Source organism: Petaurus breviceps, unplaced genomic scaffold (genome assembly GCF_028583685.1).
Source record: "Petaurus breviceps papuanus isolate PSGF00001 unplaced genomic scaffold, PetGlider_PUasm1.0 90895, whole genome shotgun sequence".
NCBI classification, from domain to species: Eukaryota; Metazoa; Chordata; class Mammalia; order Diprotodontia; family Petauridae; genus Petaurus; species Petaurus breviceps.
Window position 1 is genome coordinate 31054383 of NW_027187372.1, and position 16675 is coordinate 31071057.

Consider the following 16675-nt stretch of genomic DNA (forward strand, 5'->3'; position numbering starts at 1 on the left):
GGCATCCTCAATTTTTTAAAATGACAAGGGATACTGAGGCCAGAAATTTTGAAAAACACTGGAAAAAACTATGCTAGAAGACTTGTGATTTGAGAGTTGTCTAAATAAGTAATCTAGAGATATGAAGCTAGAAGGCATGACATATATGGAACGATTGAAGAAAGGAAGGCCATTTAGCTAAAAAAAAAGACTCAGGCGCAAGATTACTGTCTTGTTTTGGAAAGATGTCATGTGAAAGAGAGGCACTAGGTGGCGCAGTGAAGTCAGAAAAACTCATCATTCTGAATTCAAATCTGACCTCAGACACTGAGCTGTGTGACCCTGGGCAAGTCACTTAACTTGGTTTGCCTCATTTTCTTCATCTGTTAAATGAGCTGGAGAAGGAAACGGCAAACTACTCCAGTATCTTTGTTAAGAAAAACCCAAATGGGGTCACAAAGAGTCGGACACAACTGAACAACAAAAGCAACATGTGGAAGACAGATTAGAATTTGACTTGGTCCCAAAGGATAGAACTAGGAGCAATGTATGGAGCTTGCAGAGAGGCAGGTTTTCATTTGATATGAGGAAAATTCCCTAATGATTGGCACTATGTAGAATTAGCGCAGGGCACTGCCAACCCTGGAGGTGTTTCTCAGAGCAGTAAGGATCCTCGGGGGTCATCAGGTCTAGTGGGTAAGTGAACAGGAGGACCCTCCATTACATGCCAAGCGGGCACCCTCGCACTCTTTACACTCTCCAGTGATAAAGGACCCACTGCCTACCAGAGGGGCTCTGTCCACCTTTGGACAGCACCCTCCTGTGCAATGATGCACCTCCTGGATGAGGTGACTTCAGAGGCTCCTCCCCCCTCTGAGAGTCTGCTGTTAACATAACTGAACCTCAAACTCTCCCTGTCTATCTGGGAGTAAGCATCCCTGCCCACTCCTTGTTCTCTTGGGCATGTGATAAACGGGCGGAAGAAGAGAGAGCCCTAGGAGAGGAAGAGCTTGGGTTCAGCTCCCCTGCTGTGCTGTTCCCCACTCAGAGTACGTCGTCCAATTCGAAGAGGACCAGTTCCAGCCCGGCGTCTGGCACAGTCATTCCAAACACCCGGGCAGCGTCAATTCAGCAGTCCTCCAGCTATCCCCATATGTCAACTACCAGTTCCGGGTCATCGCCGTCAATGATGTTGGAAGCAGTCATCCTAGCCTCCCGTCTGAGCGCTACAGGACCAGTGGTGCACGTGAGTGCTTGGAGGTCACCTTCCCCCTCCCAGCCCAATGGAACCCTAACATCCAAGGGAGCACAGTGCAAAAGTCAGATTTTTGAAGGGCAACAATGGAAAATAGCGTAAATAATTCCCAAGAAGGTATATTTGATTATAAACTGGATAGGTTGGAGTGGAGACCTTTCCTCTACCTCACCTGCCTCCAGTCCTGTGGCCACCGCCAGCACCTGGCACATCACAGAGTGTTCTGTGTCCCTGCCTTTGGCCAGACAATATCAGATCAAGGTTTTCTGTTGGGGGTTGGAGGAAGGGAGGAGAGAGATTAATCGTGTTAAGTGAGAGTGGAGGTGGGGCCCGCTGTGATGGAAAGAGCACTGAATTTAGAATTCCCTGAACAAGCCAACTACTTATTAGCTCTGTGACTGAGCAGATCCTGTCTGGGTCTCTGTAAATGAGGGGGCTGGGCTAGATCAGGGGTAGGGAACCTGCGGCCTTAAGACCATGAGTCACATTCTGAATCCTTACGTATGGCCCTTTGACTGAATCCAAATTTTTGTAAGGATTTAGAAGCCTGGGCTAGATGATTTCTGAGGTCCAGCCTAATTCTGACTCCTATTATCAGATGATTGGTGGTACATACACATGCGATTTAAGTTATTTTGGACAACGATCAATCATCATTATCGAGCACTTCTACTATGGGCCAGGCATTGTTCCAGACACTATGTCTTCAAAATATTTTGCTTCTTTGAATTTGAATTTCCTGAGTTCAAATCATCTTGCAGTAGCAGTGAGGAAGGAGGTAGCCCAAGACCATCCCAGGTGTCAGGGGGAAGCAGGTCTGCACTTAAACATTTCCGATAAAGAAAGCAGAAAGATGAATGAACATAAGTGCACGTTGGAGAGTTGGCTGTACAGTGAACAGAACATACCCCACAGTGTGCACTCCTATAATCTTTAAAGTGAAGGACTCCAATGTCCAAAATAAATGGACAATAATATGGGAAATGATGCAGCTCCTATCTACAGCCAGGCTTAGTTAAGGAAACAAAACATGCACTCAGGAAAGAAACTTAAGAATGTTCATTTACAAAGAAACATCCAAACCCATGCACAAGAATGCAGGGCATCTGTGAGGAAGAAAAAAAGAGAAATAATTATGTATGAGAGCAAGCCAGGGAACTTGCCTGGAGGAAGTGAGCTTTGAGTCAGATAATAGTGAGAGAGGTATTAACTAGAAATAAACTCTTTCCATTTGGATTTCAGCCCCAGAATCCAATCCAGGTGATGTCAAGGGAGCAGGATCCAGAAAGAACAACATGGAAATCACGTGGACGGTAAGATTTTCTTTTTATTGCACCACTTCCCATGCCCTTCCCCTTCTGGTGATGTGCTGCCTGTTCAGGCCCCACACAGTCCAGACCATCAGCCCTTCTCCAGAGGATATTAGCTTCTCTCCATGCTGGGCATCTTACGAAGTAAACAGACAGGGAGATTTCAGAGAGGAAGCACAGTTAAGAGTAAGGGAAAGGAGAAGGGACAAAGGACTCTTCACTGTCTGGTTAGTGGTGGCCAAGAAGAACTCCACCAAGTAAGACACAAGGGAATCATTTCCTACTGGACCAGGGGGGATTAAGGTTAGACATTAAGAAGGACGTCCTGGCTTTGGTTGGAATATGACGCTGCCCATATTAACCCAGCACATCTGGAGTATTTTTCTGGAACAAAACAGAAGCAATTCTTTAGGATAGTTTCAAGAGAGGCCTGCCTAAAGGCAGGAAGTAACCCAGATAACCTTACAAGATTCCTTCTAAGCCTAGTATCACAAAGCCCCACTCACTTGTGCTTGGAATTACTGTCAGTATTTTGTTCCCATTAAGTCATGTTTAGGATAAGGGGCTCTAACAAAATACATGCTCAAGAGACCCAGAGCCCAAAGCCCCAAAAAGGATAATTTGTCTTCTGAATTTCTGTCAGCTTTATCCCAAGAGGCAAGGCCCAGACTTTGGAATACAGAATAAAGAATGAGCCCTTGTTTTCTATGAGCTGATAACTTTTGGGGGGAGATAAGACAGGCACATACACATCCAGCATTTATTAAGCACTTACTATATGCTAGGCATTGGGCTAAGCACTAAGAATACAAACAAACAAGACTATCTGTGCTCTTAAAAAGCTTACATTCTAGGGGCAGCTAGGTGGCAAAGGGAATAGAGCACCAGCCCTGGAGTCAGGAGGACCTGAGTTCAAATCCAGCCTCAGACACTTGACACACTTACTAGCTGTGTGACCTTGGGCAAGTCACTTAACCCCAATTGCCTTGCCTTCTCCCCTTCAAAAAGAAAAAAAAAGCTTATATTCTAATGGGGGAAGACAATATGTAAAGGAAATCTGGAAAGGTAGATAGAAGTGGACATGCGTGCTGAGATATGGTATAGAGGCAGTGAGGTCGTGCAGTTGTTAGAGCTCAAGGCCTAGATGCAGGAAGACCTGAGTTCAAATGCAGCCTCGGACACTTGGTAACTGTGTGACCTTGGACACTTAACCCTATTGGCATCAGTTTCCTCATCTGTAAAATGAGCTGGAGAAGGAAATTACAAACAACTCCAGGATCTTTGCCAAGAAAACTCCACATAGGGTCACAAAGAGTAGGACTTGACTGAAAGAACTGAACCACAATAAAATAGCATAGTTAAGCCAAAACAGTGGATAATCCAGTCTTTTTTTTTGGCCTTTGAGTGCATGTTCTGATTTTGGGGGTAGCAGATGTGCTTTCTTTAACATAGTACTAATAACATCTTAAACATATGCATACATATGCAGCGCAACATAATAAAATCTTAATGCTGGATTTAGAGGCAGGAAAATCAGGTTTGAAGACTGGCTCCAACATTTGTACTAGCTTCTTCTGCATGGGCAGTTCATATAACCTCTTTGAGCCTCAGTTTCGTTATATGTAAAATCAGGATCATATTGATACTCTCAGCTTCACAGAGCTCTTGGGCTAAGCCTTTTAATGCTACACAATTGAGTTAGTATTATTAAGAGATGACAGCTATATAGGACCATATTGAGAGGCAAACCAAGTCAAGAAGACCCAGGTTCAAGTCCCACTTTTCACAAACTTCTCTCTGACTCTGAGTAAGTCACTGAACCACTCAGTGCCCCTAAGCAACTCTCTAAGACTGTGAGATCCAATTTGTGTTGGTAAAGGTAGTTTCCCCATCAGAGACTCTCTATAAACTAATGAAACGCCAGGTCCAAATGCTCCCCAAATATGAAGTACTTTGCCCACATCATCTCATTGCATGCCCAAGACACACCTGAGAGGCAGGTAGCTCAAATCTTATTCTCATTTTGTGGATAAGGAGACTGGTTCTGAGAGATGTTAAGTGATTTGTCTCCCATCACACAACCAGTGAATGAGAGACAGTCCCATAACCCTGGTCATTTGGCTCCAAATCCAAAGTTCTTTATAGTCCTCCATGTTGCTGTTCAGCTATTTCAGTCATGTCCTACTCAAAGTGACCCCATCTGGGGTCTTCTTGGCAAAAATTCTGGAGTAATTTGCCATTTCTTTCTCCAGCCTCCTTTTACAGATGAGGAAACTGAGGCAAATACAGTTAAGTGACTTGCCCAGGGTCACACGGCCAGTAAATGTCTGAGGCCAGATTTGAACTCAGGAAGATGAGCCTTCTTGACTCCAGACCTGGCACTCTACCCACTGAGCCAACTACCTGCCCATATTGCCTATTAAAGTCAGATTTGCTTAGACCCCTGTTAAAACCGTGTTTACATTTCCCAAGCACAAATGGAAAGCATCCTTGATGTCGAAGAAAGACGGGACTTAAGTCAAAATTTTGCCACACATAAGTCACTACTGGATAAAAGCTAACAATAGTTAACATACATATAGTACTTATGTGCCAGGTACTATACTAAATTTTTTATGATCCTCACAACAACCCTAGGAGGTAAGTGCTGTTCTCATCCCCATTTTAAAAGATGAGGAAACAAGCAGAGGTTCAGTGACTTGCCCAGAGTCACATGACTAATAGGTATCTAAAGCTGAATCTGAACTCAGGTCTTCCTGACTCCAGGCCCACCATACCACCTAACTGCCCCTATATAGTTACAGGGCATGGAGCTGAGATTTCATAGATTAGAGAATATCAAAATCAATAAACCCTCTTTGCCAATGGGGATCAGTACCTTGTCTGCAAATTAGATTATTATATACCTGTCTAGGGGGCTTTTCCAGGGTCCCATCTCCCTATAGAATTCAGAGGCAGGATTTGAACCTAGGTCTTCCTGACCCCCAAGCCAGCTTTCTAACTGCTACACCAGCTAACTAAGGTACATGTTGTCTTCTCAGCTTTCTCTGAGGGAAGGGGCCATTGGCTCCTGCTTTACTTTGTAAGTCAGAGGCTTGGGGAGGGAAGAGTATTGGCCACAGGCAGAAGGATGGGGAGTAGTTGTGTGACCAGATTCCTCCCTATCCCTTTCTGTCTGGTCTCTTTCTTTCTTGCTCAGCCCATGAACGCCACATCTGCATTCGGACCCAACCTCCGCTATATTGTAAAATGGCGGCGTCGGGAAGGAAGGGAGAGCTGGAACAATGCCACGGTGTGGGGCTCACGTTATACAGTGGTGCCGACCCCAGTCTATGTGCCTTACGAGATCCGAGTGCAGGCGGAGAATGATTTTGGGAAGGGACCGGAGCCAGACACCGTCATTGGCTACTCTGGGGAAGATTGTGAGTATCCGCCTCTCTCTTCTTCTCTCAAGTGCCTGAGTACTTCTGTCAAGTGCTGTTTCTACCAAAGGCTCACACACCTTGCCTGCTGGTGCCCAAGGGGAAGCCATGGGTTATAGGAAATGCCCTCAAGGCACTAGCCATAGAGACCCAAATGAAGGCAGCAGAAGAGAATGGTAGCCAATCTTGCTTCGAATCCCACCATCACTTCAAACCATGAGCCTTCAACATGGAAGGAGAGATGAGGGCAGAGGCATTTGAGGGCTAGTGCCAAGCTAGGGTCTACACAGGTCTTACAGATGATCTACAGGGAAAACAGCAGGGGCCCAAGCACTCATGTGGTTGCCTCCATTGGCCCCCGAACTCTCTCCCAAACCCCAAGATGACTTGTTGGTCTCTTAATGGGTTAACCCCAATGGTAGATTCAGTGAATCACTAAAGTCTCTGGAATATCATCTGGTGGCAGGAGGAACTGTGACCAACGTTGCCCCATCACAGTAGGGTGCAGACAGCTTGGGGTGATTCATCTCTCTTTGGTGGGGACTAGGTCTGGTCTGGGAAGAGGGCTATGGGGATGAGACCAGCTGTGTCCATGCTGACAAAATAGAAAATGAAGGAGAGAGGCCTTGCTTCCTAGAAATGCCTGACTCAGGACTGAGCTTTTAGTTGCCATCTGGGGACATAAATAGAGGAAAGCAACAGGAAATAGGTACATTTGGCTCTTCCCTGACTTCCTGGCAAAGTTTCCAGATAGAAAGACATAGGTTCTCCAGAAAGAAGGACATAGTTCCTTGTCCCTGTTGCCTATCAGGACCTCTGTTCATGCTTGTTTCCACTCCTTTGGTAAAGTAGAAGGGGAGAAGAGGCAGAGATGGCCATCTAGAGTACAGTGGGAGTAACCTGACCTTCCCAGGAGGATGGAGACCCTCCAAGGCCATTGTCTCCAGTGGAGGGGATGGGAGTTAAGGGTTCCTTTCCAGGGTAGTCACTGAAGATCAGTACACTAGCCTGGGCCATGAAGTTTGAAGGCTATAGACAATATGAGAAAGGCAAGAAGAAAATCTCCAGCAGGTAGGAGGAAGCTCTTCCATCTGAAAACTTTCACGCACACACACATATGTGCATGCACACACACACACGCACACACACCTTGAAGTTACTACATCCAGGCACCAAGGACAGTACTTGAAAAAGAAAAGATATTCCCTGCCCTTGGTGACCCCCTAGTTTGATTGGGGTAACATGCTCTCTTTTTTGCAGTTTGCTGGGGGAGTAACTGTGGGAAAAAACAGTCCAGAAGGGATCTCAAGGGGCCACAGGGAGTCACCGTGACTCCACCTGCATAACCGGGGCCTCATCTCTCTTCCCCCACATTTCAGATCCCAGGGCTGCACCCACTGATGTAAAAGTTCGGGTCCTGAACAGCACAGCCATCGGCCTTCAGTGGAACCGAGTCTACCCGGACACGGTCCAGGGTCAGCTTAGAGAGTATCGAGTGAGCAAGCCAGCCTCCTGGCCATGCGTAACTGCCCAGTTGACTAACCAGGGGCTGGGGGGCAGCAGATGGCTGGTACACTAATTCTGGATGGGGTGGGCAGGTTTGCCAACCCAGCTGGGAGAGCTAATCTTAGAAAACGTGGGTACCTGAGATTCTTTTTTCAAATAACTATCCAGGTCATCACAAGTCTCCTTTAAGGCTTCTGAGGAGCGATGAATTTGCCCAGCAGAGGGCCACAAGTGACGGAGAGTAGGTTTGGACTGGCATAGATAGCACTGGCTCTCACATATTACCCATGCGATATGTGTAAGCCTGCATATGGGTGGGAAGATGAGATGCTATGCCAGTCTGATACACTCCTCACCCCATCTCTTTAACTCTCCCTTCACCCAAGCAGATTTTTAAATTTTTTAAATTCCAAGCTAACTGAGAATGCAGCTCAAAGGCCTCCGACTCCTTGTATGGTCACAGCCAACTCTCAATTATCCAGGGACCGACTGACTGGAGTGTGTATTCCCCAGCTTCAAGGCTTCTCTTGTAACACCTCTGCTCATTAGCCATTCCTTCTGAAGGCTGGGGAAGAAAGGGGAAGAGGAAGACCTCTCAAATTAGTCCACCCCAAGTCTCCTCTTGTGTAGCTTAGGTAAAAGTAAGAGTGGGCATGGGGTGGGGGAGACTTATAACAAAAACAATTAGTGGAGGCCATCTTTGGGTTCTGATTGCCTGATCTGTGACCAGTGGGATCATTCAGAGTTGGCTGTTGGACAGGTCAGGGTGGGAACGAAGGGATACCCATTTCTGGGAAATAAAGTAGCTAAGTAGGAGAAGGAAAGACCTTGAAATAAATTCTTAACTCAAAGCTTGTTTGCTCATATACTCACACAACCTACTTCCCTGGGAGGTTTTCTGCCCAGAGCTGAGAGCACTAAAAGCACTCTAACTCTGACCTCCTTCCCACCTAAGCCTGAACTTGCTCCATAATGAACCCTGGGAGCTCCAAATAACACTGGCAAGGGGGTGAAGGAGGGCAGGTGAGGAACGGGGATGGGGAGTAGTGATCACCACCTTCATTCAACCATTTGCAACAAATCCATGAATTTTCACTTTTGTTACAACATTGCAAGGTCAGAATCCTAGAATTGGAAGAAGCTTAGGTCATTCAATTGGACCATATGCCTGATATATACACAGGACCCCCAATAAAGGGAAATTCAGCCTTGATTTGATAACCTAAATCATCCTGTCCAGCCCCCTGTCTCTAGAAAGAATCTTATCTTATCTTAACCACCCAGACAGGTGGTTGTTTAGCCTGTTCCTAAAGATCACCAAAGGGTTTGGATAGAAACTATTTGGTGTCAAGGGACTAGATTAGCATCTTCCAAATTCAGATTTTCAATGTTACCTAAAATTCTTCACTTGTTTCTTATCTAAAACCTACTAATCTAGCTTGAGGTGGTGTGGTCTTTGAGCACAAAGCAAAGTTCTTTCTGCCCTGGACTCCTGGATTTTATTTATGACTCTGTAGCTGACTCACTGAACAGAGCTTAATAGAGCCTTGTAAAATAAGTCCCCAGGGTGGACGGTCACAGACACACATTTAGCCATTCTGCCTACCCACCACCCCTTGGGAGTGTGACATGGATCAGAAAATGAATGGGATCAACAAGCTATTTCACTTATCTGCTGTAAATTTGTGTTCACCTCAGCCTTTTCAAGGCTGCACCACCACCCTCAAGTTGGGGTGCTGAGGCTGTGCTGAAGCCCTATGCTCCTCAGGGATTTGGAGAAAATTACGAGCCAAAGAAAGGCCAGACACCACCAACCACTAACAACTAACCAGGCGCCTGGAATGGCAGCCTCTCACTGGTCTGCCTTTGTCCCCAAGGCTTATTTCTGGAGGGAGAGCAGCTTGCTGAAGGGCCTGTGGGTGTCTCAAAAGAGACAGTTTGCCAGTTTCTCCAGCGACCGAGCACGGGGTGTAGTGTCAAGCCTGTTTCCCTACAGCAACTACAAATTGGAGATGGTTGTGGTCAATGGGAGAGGTGATGGGCCTCGCAGTGAAGTCAAGGAGTTCACCACCCCAGAAGGAGGTAGGTCTTCATGGCAATACCAGTCAGGCAAGATCAGGGTTGCCACCCTGACCAACCCTGGTCAAGTTGGTATTGCTTCCATGTCACCTGACACAGGATGATGCAAGTCGGCATTCACATGACCTCGGGGGAACCCGTGGACCCTCTGGAATCTCCTTGACTGGCTTCACGGTCTGGGTGACCTCCAGCAGAAAGGCTCTAGAGAGGAAAGCTATTCGGGACTGGATGGGACAATTCCAGATCTGATGTTACAGACTGACTCCCACGGGGACCGCCTAGATCCTTGACTGGCTCCCAGGCTCTCCGTGACTAGAGACAAACGGCTCATTCAGCCCTGAGTCCCTGAGGGACCCCAGTTCAAAAAAGATGCAGCAGCTTTCTCATATCTCCTGACCTCTCTCTCATCACCATAAAGCCTTTAATTTGGGCTCCCCGACACAGGGACCGTAAAGCAAGATACACCATATTAGAGCTGGGAAGAATCTGAGGAGTCGCTTGCCCAATGCCATCATTTTGTACATAAAGAAACCAAAGCCCAAAGAGGTTAAGCTGATTTGCCCAACACCACATAGCAGACTCTTATCAGAATGAGAATCAGAGCATTACTGACAGCTAGGTTGACGCTTTCTTTACAAATCAATTATTTATGTTATCCTATTGATTCTCAAAAGCATCTTTTTGAGAAAGATAGTGTCTGTCATATCTCCATTTTATAGGTGGGTGAAGAACCTAAAGTAAAGGGAAATTAAATAATTTGCTACCAAGTGGCAGAGCTGAAATTTGAACCCAGATCCCTTGCCATTATGTTATAGTATAGTGTATTATATTATATATATATATATATATCATATCATATCATATCATATGCTGTGATCCAGATTAAGCCATTAGCTAATGGAACCAGCTTTATTTAGGAGGTGATAATTTGCCTGGGAGCATGATCATAGGCATTCATTTCTCACCTCTTCTTCTTTTTTCTATTCTGTTTGCTTTCCATTCTCTCTACTTTCCTGATTTTTCCCTCCTTCCTCTTTTCTTTCTCTCTTTTTCTCCCTTTTCTCTTCTCTTCCTTTTTTCTTTCTCTTCTTTATCCCATCTTGGGTCTGTCTCTCTTCACTCCCTTTCTCCTCTCAGTCTTGAGAGAAGCCCCCCATCAGCTTCTTGCCTCCCAGTAAGCTCATCCCATGTTTCTGTCCAGTGACAGAACCCCACCCTGTAAAACTACATAGAATTGCTAAAAATTGGCTTTTCTCAAAGGAGGAGCCCTGCTCAACCTCAAAAGAATCCTCTAATAAGGGTTAGCTTAGCATTCTGCTAGGGGAATGGTGGACACTCAGGCTTCATTTAGTTGATTACAAGTTGGTTACTAGTTCTTAAGCACCCCTGAGCTCAGTGGCAAAGATGTGAAGTCCAGTGTTTCCCAGAACACCATTCCCAAGCCTGGGGCAGTGGACTTCAACTCACAGTCCTCTAGTTTTTAATTCTTCATACTTATAGTATGTTAGTCCAACATATATTGATCTAGTAGCTAAGCAGGTTCAGCTACCTTCATACTTGTGTTTTGTTTTTCCTGTCTTCCCCTTTGCCCTCCTGCCCCTCCACTCCTCTCCCTTGCTCTCTCCTCCTTCCCCAAGTACCCAGTGCCCCCAGACGTTTCCGAGTCCGGCAGCCCAACCTGGAGACAATCAACCTGGAATGGGATCACCCAGAACACCCCAATGGGATCCTGACAGGATACAATCTTAGATACCTTGCCTGTATGTATGGTTCATCCTCCCCATGCCTCCTCTTTATCAGGGAAAGACAAATCCATTCTAATCACTTAGCCAGGGGAACCAGACCAAACCCCTTATACTAAGCAACGTCTTTGTGAAGGACCCTCTTCTTTGATTTAAAGAAAAGATACTTACTTCCTGCCCTTACAGGGCTCAAAGTCTGATGGAAGAAAGAGTCCCTGCCCACAAGAAACTCCCAGTCTAGAAATAGTGCCTGACTTGGGACAAATGCCCAGACTGATGGGATAGGAGACATAGGAACATTCGTTAGATCCAGGCAAAAGGACCCAGGCTCCCAAGACCCAGTGGCTTTCAAAGAACATATAAACAACTGGAGAGGCAGGAATGAAGGGATGAAAGGGAGAGGAAGGAAGAGAGGGAGAGGGGAGAGAGAGAGAGAAGGAGAGAGAGAAGGAAAGGGAGAGAGAGGAGAGAAAAGGAGGATGGGGATGGAGGGAGGGAGGGGGAGAGATAAGGGGAAGGGAGGGCTAGAGAAGGAAGAGAAAGAGAGAGATCATAGCATAGCAAATTGAACTGAACCCAGGTGCTAAGGAAATGTGGACTGAGGAGTCAGGGGTTAGCCTCTCTCCACCTGAATAGCAGTTACCTCACTTCCCCCCTGAGGCTTATCCCTGGTGTCCCAAAGTATCAGAGGAGTGTTCATTATTTTTGAAGGTCTCCAGAGATTCTAAGAACTAAAAATAGGTGGTGCAGCAGCTCTTCAGGAAGCTTAAAGTGTCGGTTACTTTGTTGTTGAGCATTACAATTATCTAACAATGGGCTTTTTTGTACTGTTCAGAATGAGACTTTAAGCCTGACCCCTGCATCCTTTGAAGTATATTGAATGGACCCTTTAAGAAAGATGGCAGTCATGGTTGAAATCTAGCCCAGTGACTTTGCACTAGGTTTTGTTTTGGTTTGTTTGGGTGTTGTTTTTTTTTTTTTAAGAAAAAGATATATTCAGAATTTAGATATATCTTCTATAATGCTTAAATGCACAGAGAGACCTTAAGATTATAAACTTAAGGGGTAGCTAGGTGGCACAATGAATAGAGCACTGGCCCTGGAGTCAGGAGGACCTGCGTTCAAATCTGGCCTCAGATATTTAACACAAAAACTAGACGTGTGACCTTGGGCAAGTCATTTAACCTCAATTGCCCTCCAAAAAAAAAGATTGTAAACAGCCTTTCAGACTTGGTCTAAATAGCAGCTATTCCTTAATTTGTCATTGAGCTAGGAATAATGATAGCAGGGTGAAAATAGGGACTGTGTGGCTTCATAATCCTGAAAGAGAGCTCAAGATATCATCCTGTCTGAGCCCTTCAAACCCAAATGCCCCTAAGCTGGCTAGTCCCCCAAGTCTCTGTGGTCACTTGACAGATTCCTCACCTTCCTTTTCCATAGTTAAAGAACCCTTAAAGTGAGAAGATTCTTCTTTGTTTTCTCTCTCCAGTTAATGGAACCAAGACAGGGAAGGCTATGGTTGAGACCTTTTCTCCCAATCAGACTAAGTTCTCAATACAGAGAGCAGACCCTGTGTCCCGATACCGCTTCTCACTCAGCGCCAGGACTCAAGTGGGTAACGGGGAAGTAGTCACAGAGGAGTCGCCACCTCCACCGAATGAAGGTAGGTACGGTGAGCCAACCTGAGCTTGGACAAGCATCTGGTGGGGACAGTGCTGCTTGAACCAGAAACCAGTGGTCCTGATTTAATCAGTTGTCCAAGAGTATGCACCAAAGCATCTTTTTTTCCTATATCCTACCTGTAGCATCTCTGCTCCATTCTTGGTGGCAAGATCCTAGAAGGCTTCTTTCAAGCTAGAGAGCTTATATTTGCTCAATCTGTCAAAAGGACTTGGATCCTTAGAAAAGTCATTTAATGGCTATTTTCTCTCACAGGGATATCAGGAGGATGAAATGCATTGATATATGAGGGAAGTTGCTTTGGAAGTGAATATGTTACAGGAATGCCTGGGTAATATGTGTCCTCACTCACCTAAGAATATAACAGTAGTGATAATAATATCCATAAGGGCCCTGGGGCCCAGAGATTTCTTCATAGGGGCCAGTGCCTGGTCAGGATCAGCTCTGGCCTTGGTCTGGGTGTCCTTGGAATAGAATGGACAGGAAGCAGTGATGGCCTCAGAAGGAGACTCTAGGCTACAGATCTCTTTCTGTAAGTGCTCTTCAGGAAGAGATGGATATAGGCAGCCCTGTAACCTGGGTGAGAGTGACAGTTCGGTCCACAAGCATTTATTAAATGCTAACTACGTCTCAGGTAGTGTGCTGAGCACTGGAGAGACAAAGAAAGGCAAGGGGCTCATATCCTAATGGGAGAAGAAAGCATTTGGAGGAAGTGGACTGGGGGGTCCCTAAGAGCCCCAATCATTTAGTAGATCAAGGTACTAGCATTGGTTCTATTGCCCTGAAGGATGAGCTTGGCTGAATGCCACCTGGGGCCCCAAGACCCAAGTTGTGTCTTCAGGGAAAACTGGGAGCTGTTGCTTAGCTCTTCTCATAGGACTTCAGCCTGAGGCACCACTCACCCTGGTGAAAACGGCTTGTCCAGGAGAGGAATAGGGGAGATGTCAGGCTCTTAAAGCCACCAATTTGTCAGATCCGGTCTGTAGAGGAGGAGAACCCCTCTGCACTTCCAGAGACCAGTATCCCAGGTCTGCTACAAAAGTTTCAGGAAGCTTCCAGCCTCCCTGATCAGTGTCCTTGGACATAACCAGACATCCCACAAATCCTGAACACATCCTCGTCCCCACCCTCAAAGAGCCTTTTGGCTCCCTTACTGGCCTGGGTCCTGAGAGGACTAGCAACCCTCCTTCTTTGCCTTTGCCCGACAATCCAACTCTGGGGCAATGGCAGGTGATGAGGTAAATAGAGGACACAGCTGGCTTGGAAACAGGCTGATGATAGAACGCTTTCTCTGGTCTTGTAAACTGGAGAGCATGATCAGCAAAAGAAGGCTTGGTCACTTTGCCCCCCGAGCATTGGCAGGCACATTTTTGGGCAGAGGGGGGATGGAGCGGGACAGTTGAGACTTCATGCAGGCTTGATTGCCCACATCAGAGAAGGACTCAGGAGGAGAAAAACTCTCCTCCTCCTCAGCCCCAGGCTGCCCCAGATCAGATGCAGAAAAGCCAATAAAGCCCCATTGTCAAAACCTAGTAACTAGGAAAGAAAAAGTTCAGCAGCCCTAGGGGACAAGAGGACAAAGCAAGACCTTCTCTCAGGCTTGGGTACATGCCATGAAGCCTGAGTTGTAACTTAGGGCCTTCAATCTAATGGGTTTGAGAAAAAACCCAGTGGCAGAAGATAAGCAAAGGAGCTCTTTTAGCATCTCTATTCTACTGAGCAGCCCAGGAATGAGCTAGAAGTGGCCTAAGCTAGCTGTACTCCCCTCAACCTCCCCCTCAAAAAAACCCAGTCTATTGCATTTAGTGTAGTAAGAACCATTCCTATGGCTAGTCTCTCCGTTGCTCTAATATCATAGGGTCCTCTCCACACCCACTAAATCATGGTCAAACCACCTTGACCATGTCAGCACTCTCATAGGTAATAGGAACAAGGAGTAGAATTGGCTTCTTGACCCATCTTTGTAACTTTTTGGCCTCACAGACTTGCATGTAGCTGAGAGGGGGAAAAGGAATCCAATATAAGCCAGGGCTGGGGGAACATTAGAACAGACCAATACCCCACTTCAGCTCCTAGAAAGATGACTATCTAATTCATGAAATGGCACCAGAACCCAGGAGGAAAGAAATCTGTTCAAACATGTCCAAGGTGGTGCCCACCTCCATCCTGATTGGGGCAACCTGGAAACATTTGCCAAGCATTAGCTGGTGTTGATGTGGACATGGCCTATGGGCAAGGTGGAAAGGGGACCACAGACCAGTGTCCTTGCTCAGGCCCACCCTTCAGCATTTATCTCCAGACCTTCTCCATGTGCTTGTCCTGTGATTTCACCTGTGCCTCTGTTTTCTCTTCCTTCCCTTGCCTTTCTCTCTCCTCCCCCCCAACTTGGGTGCTGTTTCTGAAGCTACTCCAACCCCAGGTATCGTACCAGCCAAGGAGGTAACCAGCATGGCATGGGGTGGTGCAGGAGGAGCCCAGGCTGAACTGGGGTGGGGGAGGCCAGGGATACCAAAGCATGGATCACAATTGACCTTTTCAGTGGCTGGAGGCAAAGCCCAGAGGAAAGAGCCTTGGCCGGAGAAGATTCAAAGGCACCTAACACAAGTCTCTCCACTTAAGCCATGAATCAGTTCCCAGAGATTCCCCCAAGAGAGGAGGACAGCTTTAAAGGGGACAGAGCTGTCCCCCCAAACCCTAGACCTTAGGATTGCTGGCTGCTCTGCTTGTCAGCAACCTTGACAGTGGCTGACCCTGAATTGTGGAAGCCTGGCTGAGAACCAAGTATCTTGCCCAAGAAAGAGTGTAGAGAGTTTCCCTCTAGGCTCTGGTCAAAGGCGGTGTCAGGGGTTAGGCCACCCCAGGCTTCTTCCACCCTGGTCTTGCTTCCAGCCACTAAAAGAAGGAAATGGGGTAAGAGTGGTCTGCATGCTGACAGTGCATGCTGCATGGGTGCCCAGTGCTGGTTTTGTTACTAGCTGTGGGGCTGACTCATTGAGGCCCCCATGAATGCAGTCTTGAATAAGACCTTCCCTGCCTGACATGCGATCTTAGTGGGAGCTCCAGTCCTACTGGTCCCTGAGTGATAATTGCTCTCTGCCTCCCTAGGAAGCCAACCTTCTCTAAGGATTGAGGGAAGCCCCCAGTCTAGAAAGCTGAAAGGCAGCTTTTGAATGGGAGAGAGCAGAAATTGGGAATGGGGTGGGGTCAAAATGATAGCCAGGGTGGCTGAATCCCAATCCCTCCCTACAAATTCTCATTGGGATTTGAGAGCCATTAATTGAGAGCCCTCCACTGAACCCAAGCTAGAAAAATAGGGCAAATGTCTCCTGAGATCCTTCCTTTAGCTTTGGCCTGAATTCCCATCTGAGTCTCAGTTTTACTATCTAGGAAATGGGAGTAGGTTCAGATCAGAACTGTCAGTATAGGAGTCCTGGGAAAAGGGCTCAACAGAGTCCAGTTGGGGTCTACACCCTTAAAGAGCAGATTGGGAATCCAAGAGCAGAGTTTTCTTAAGGAGATTGCGCTTTACGCCACTCAGAGAAAATGTTGGATCTTTTACCACTGGGTTATTTCCCATCCTTTTCCCTTTCCCCACCCTCATTTGGGTTAATTCTCTTTGCTTTTGCATCTCTCTGCTTCCTTCTGTTTGTATTCGAGCCCTGTTCTTTGTCAGCTAGAGATTCATGCCTTCCTGGGGTTGTC

At 46.6% G+C, this 16675-nt stretch overlaps 1 protein-coding gene across 1 annotated transcript in view; it reads left to right on the forward strand.

Moving 5' to 3' along the window:
- Positions 1-16675, forward strand: part of NFASC (neurofascin) — a 98739-nt gene that overhangs the window by 49767 nt on the left and 32297 nt on the right. The window contains exons 16-23 of the mRNA XM_069074661.1: positions 1028-1225; positions 2477-2547; positions 5744-5966; positions 7346-7461; positions 9350-9554; positions 11189-11311; positions 12783-12956; positions 15378-15392. Of these exons, the coding sequence (XP_068930762.1) occupies positions 1028-1225; positions 2477-2547; positions 5744-5966; positions 7346-7461; positions 9350-9554; positions 11189-11311; positions 12783-12956; positions 15378-15392 (1125 nt within the window). The remainder of the gene's footprint in view (positions 1-1027; positions 1226-2476; positions 2548-5743; positions 5967-7345; positions 7462-9349; positions 9555-11188; positions 11312-12782; positions 12957-15377; positions 15393-16675) is intronic.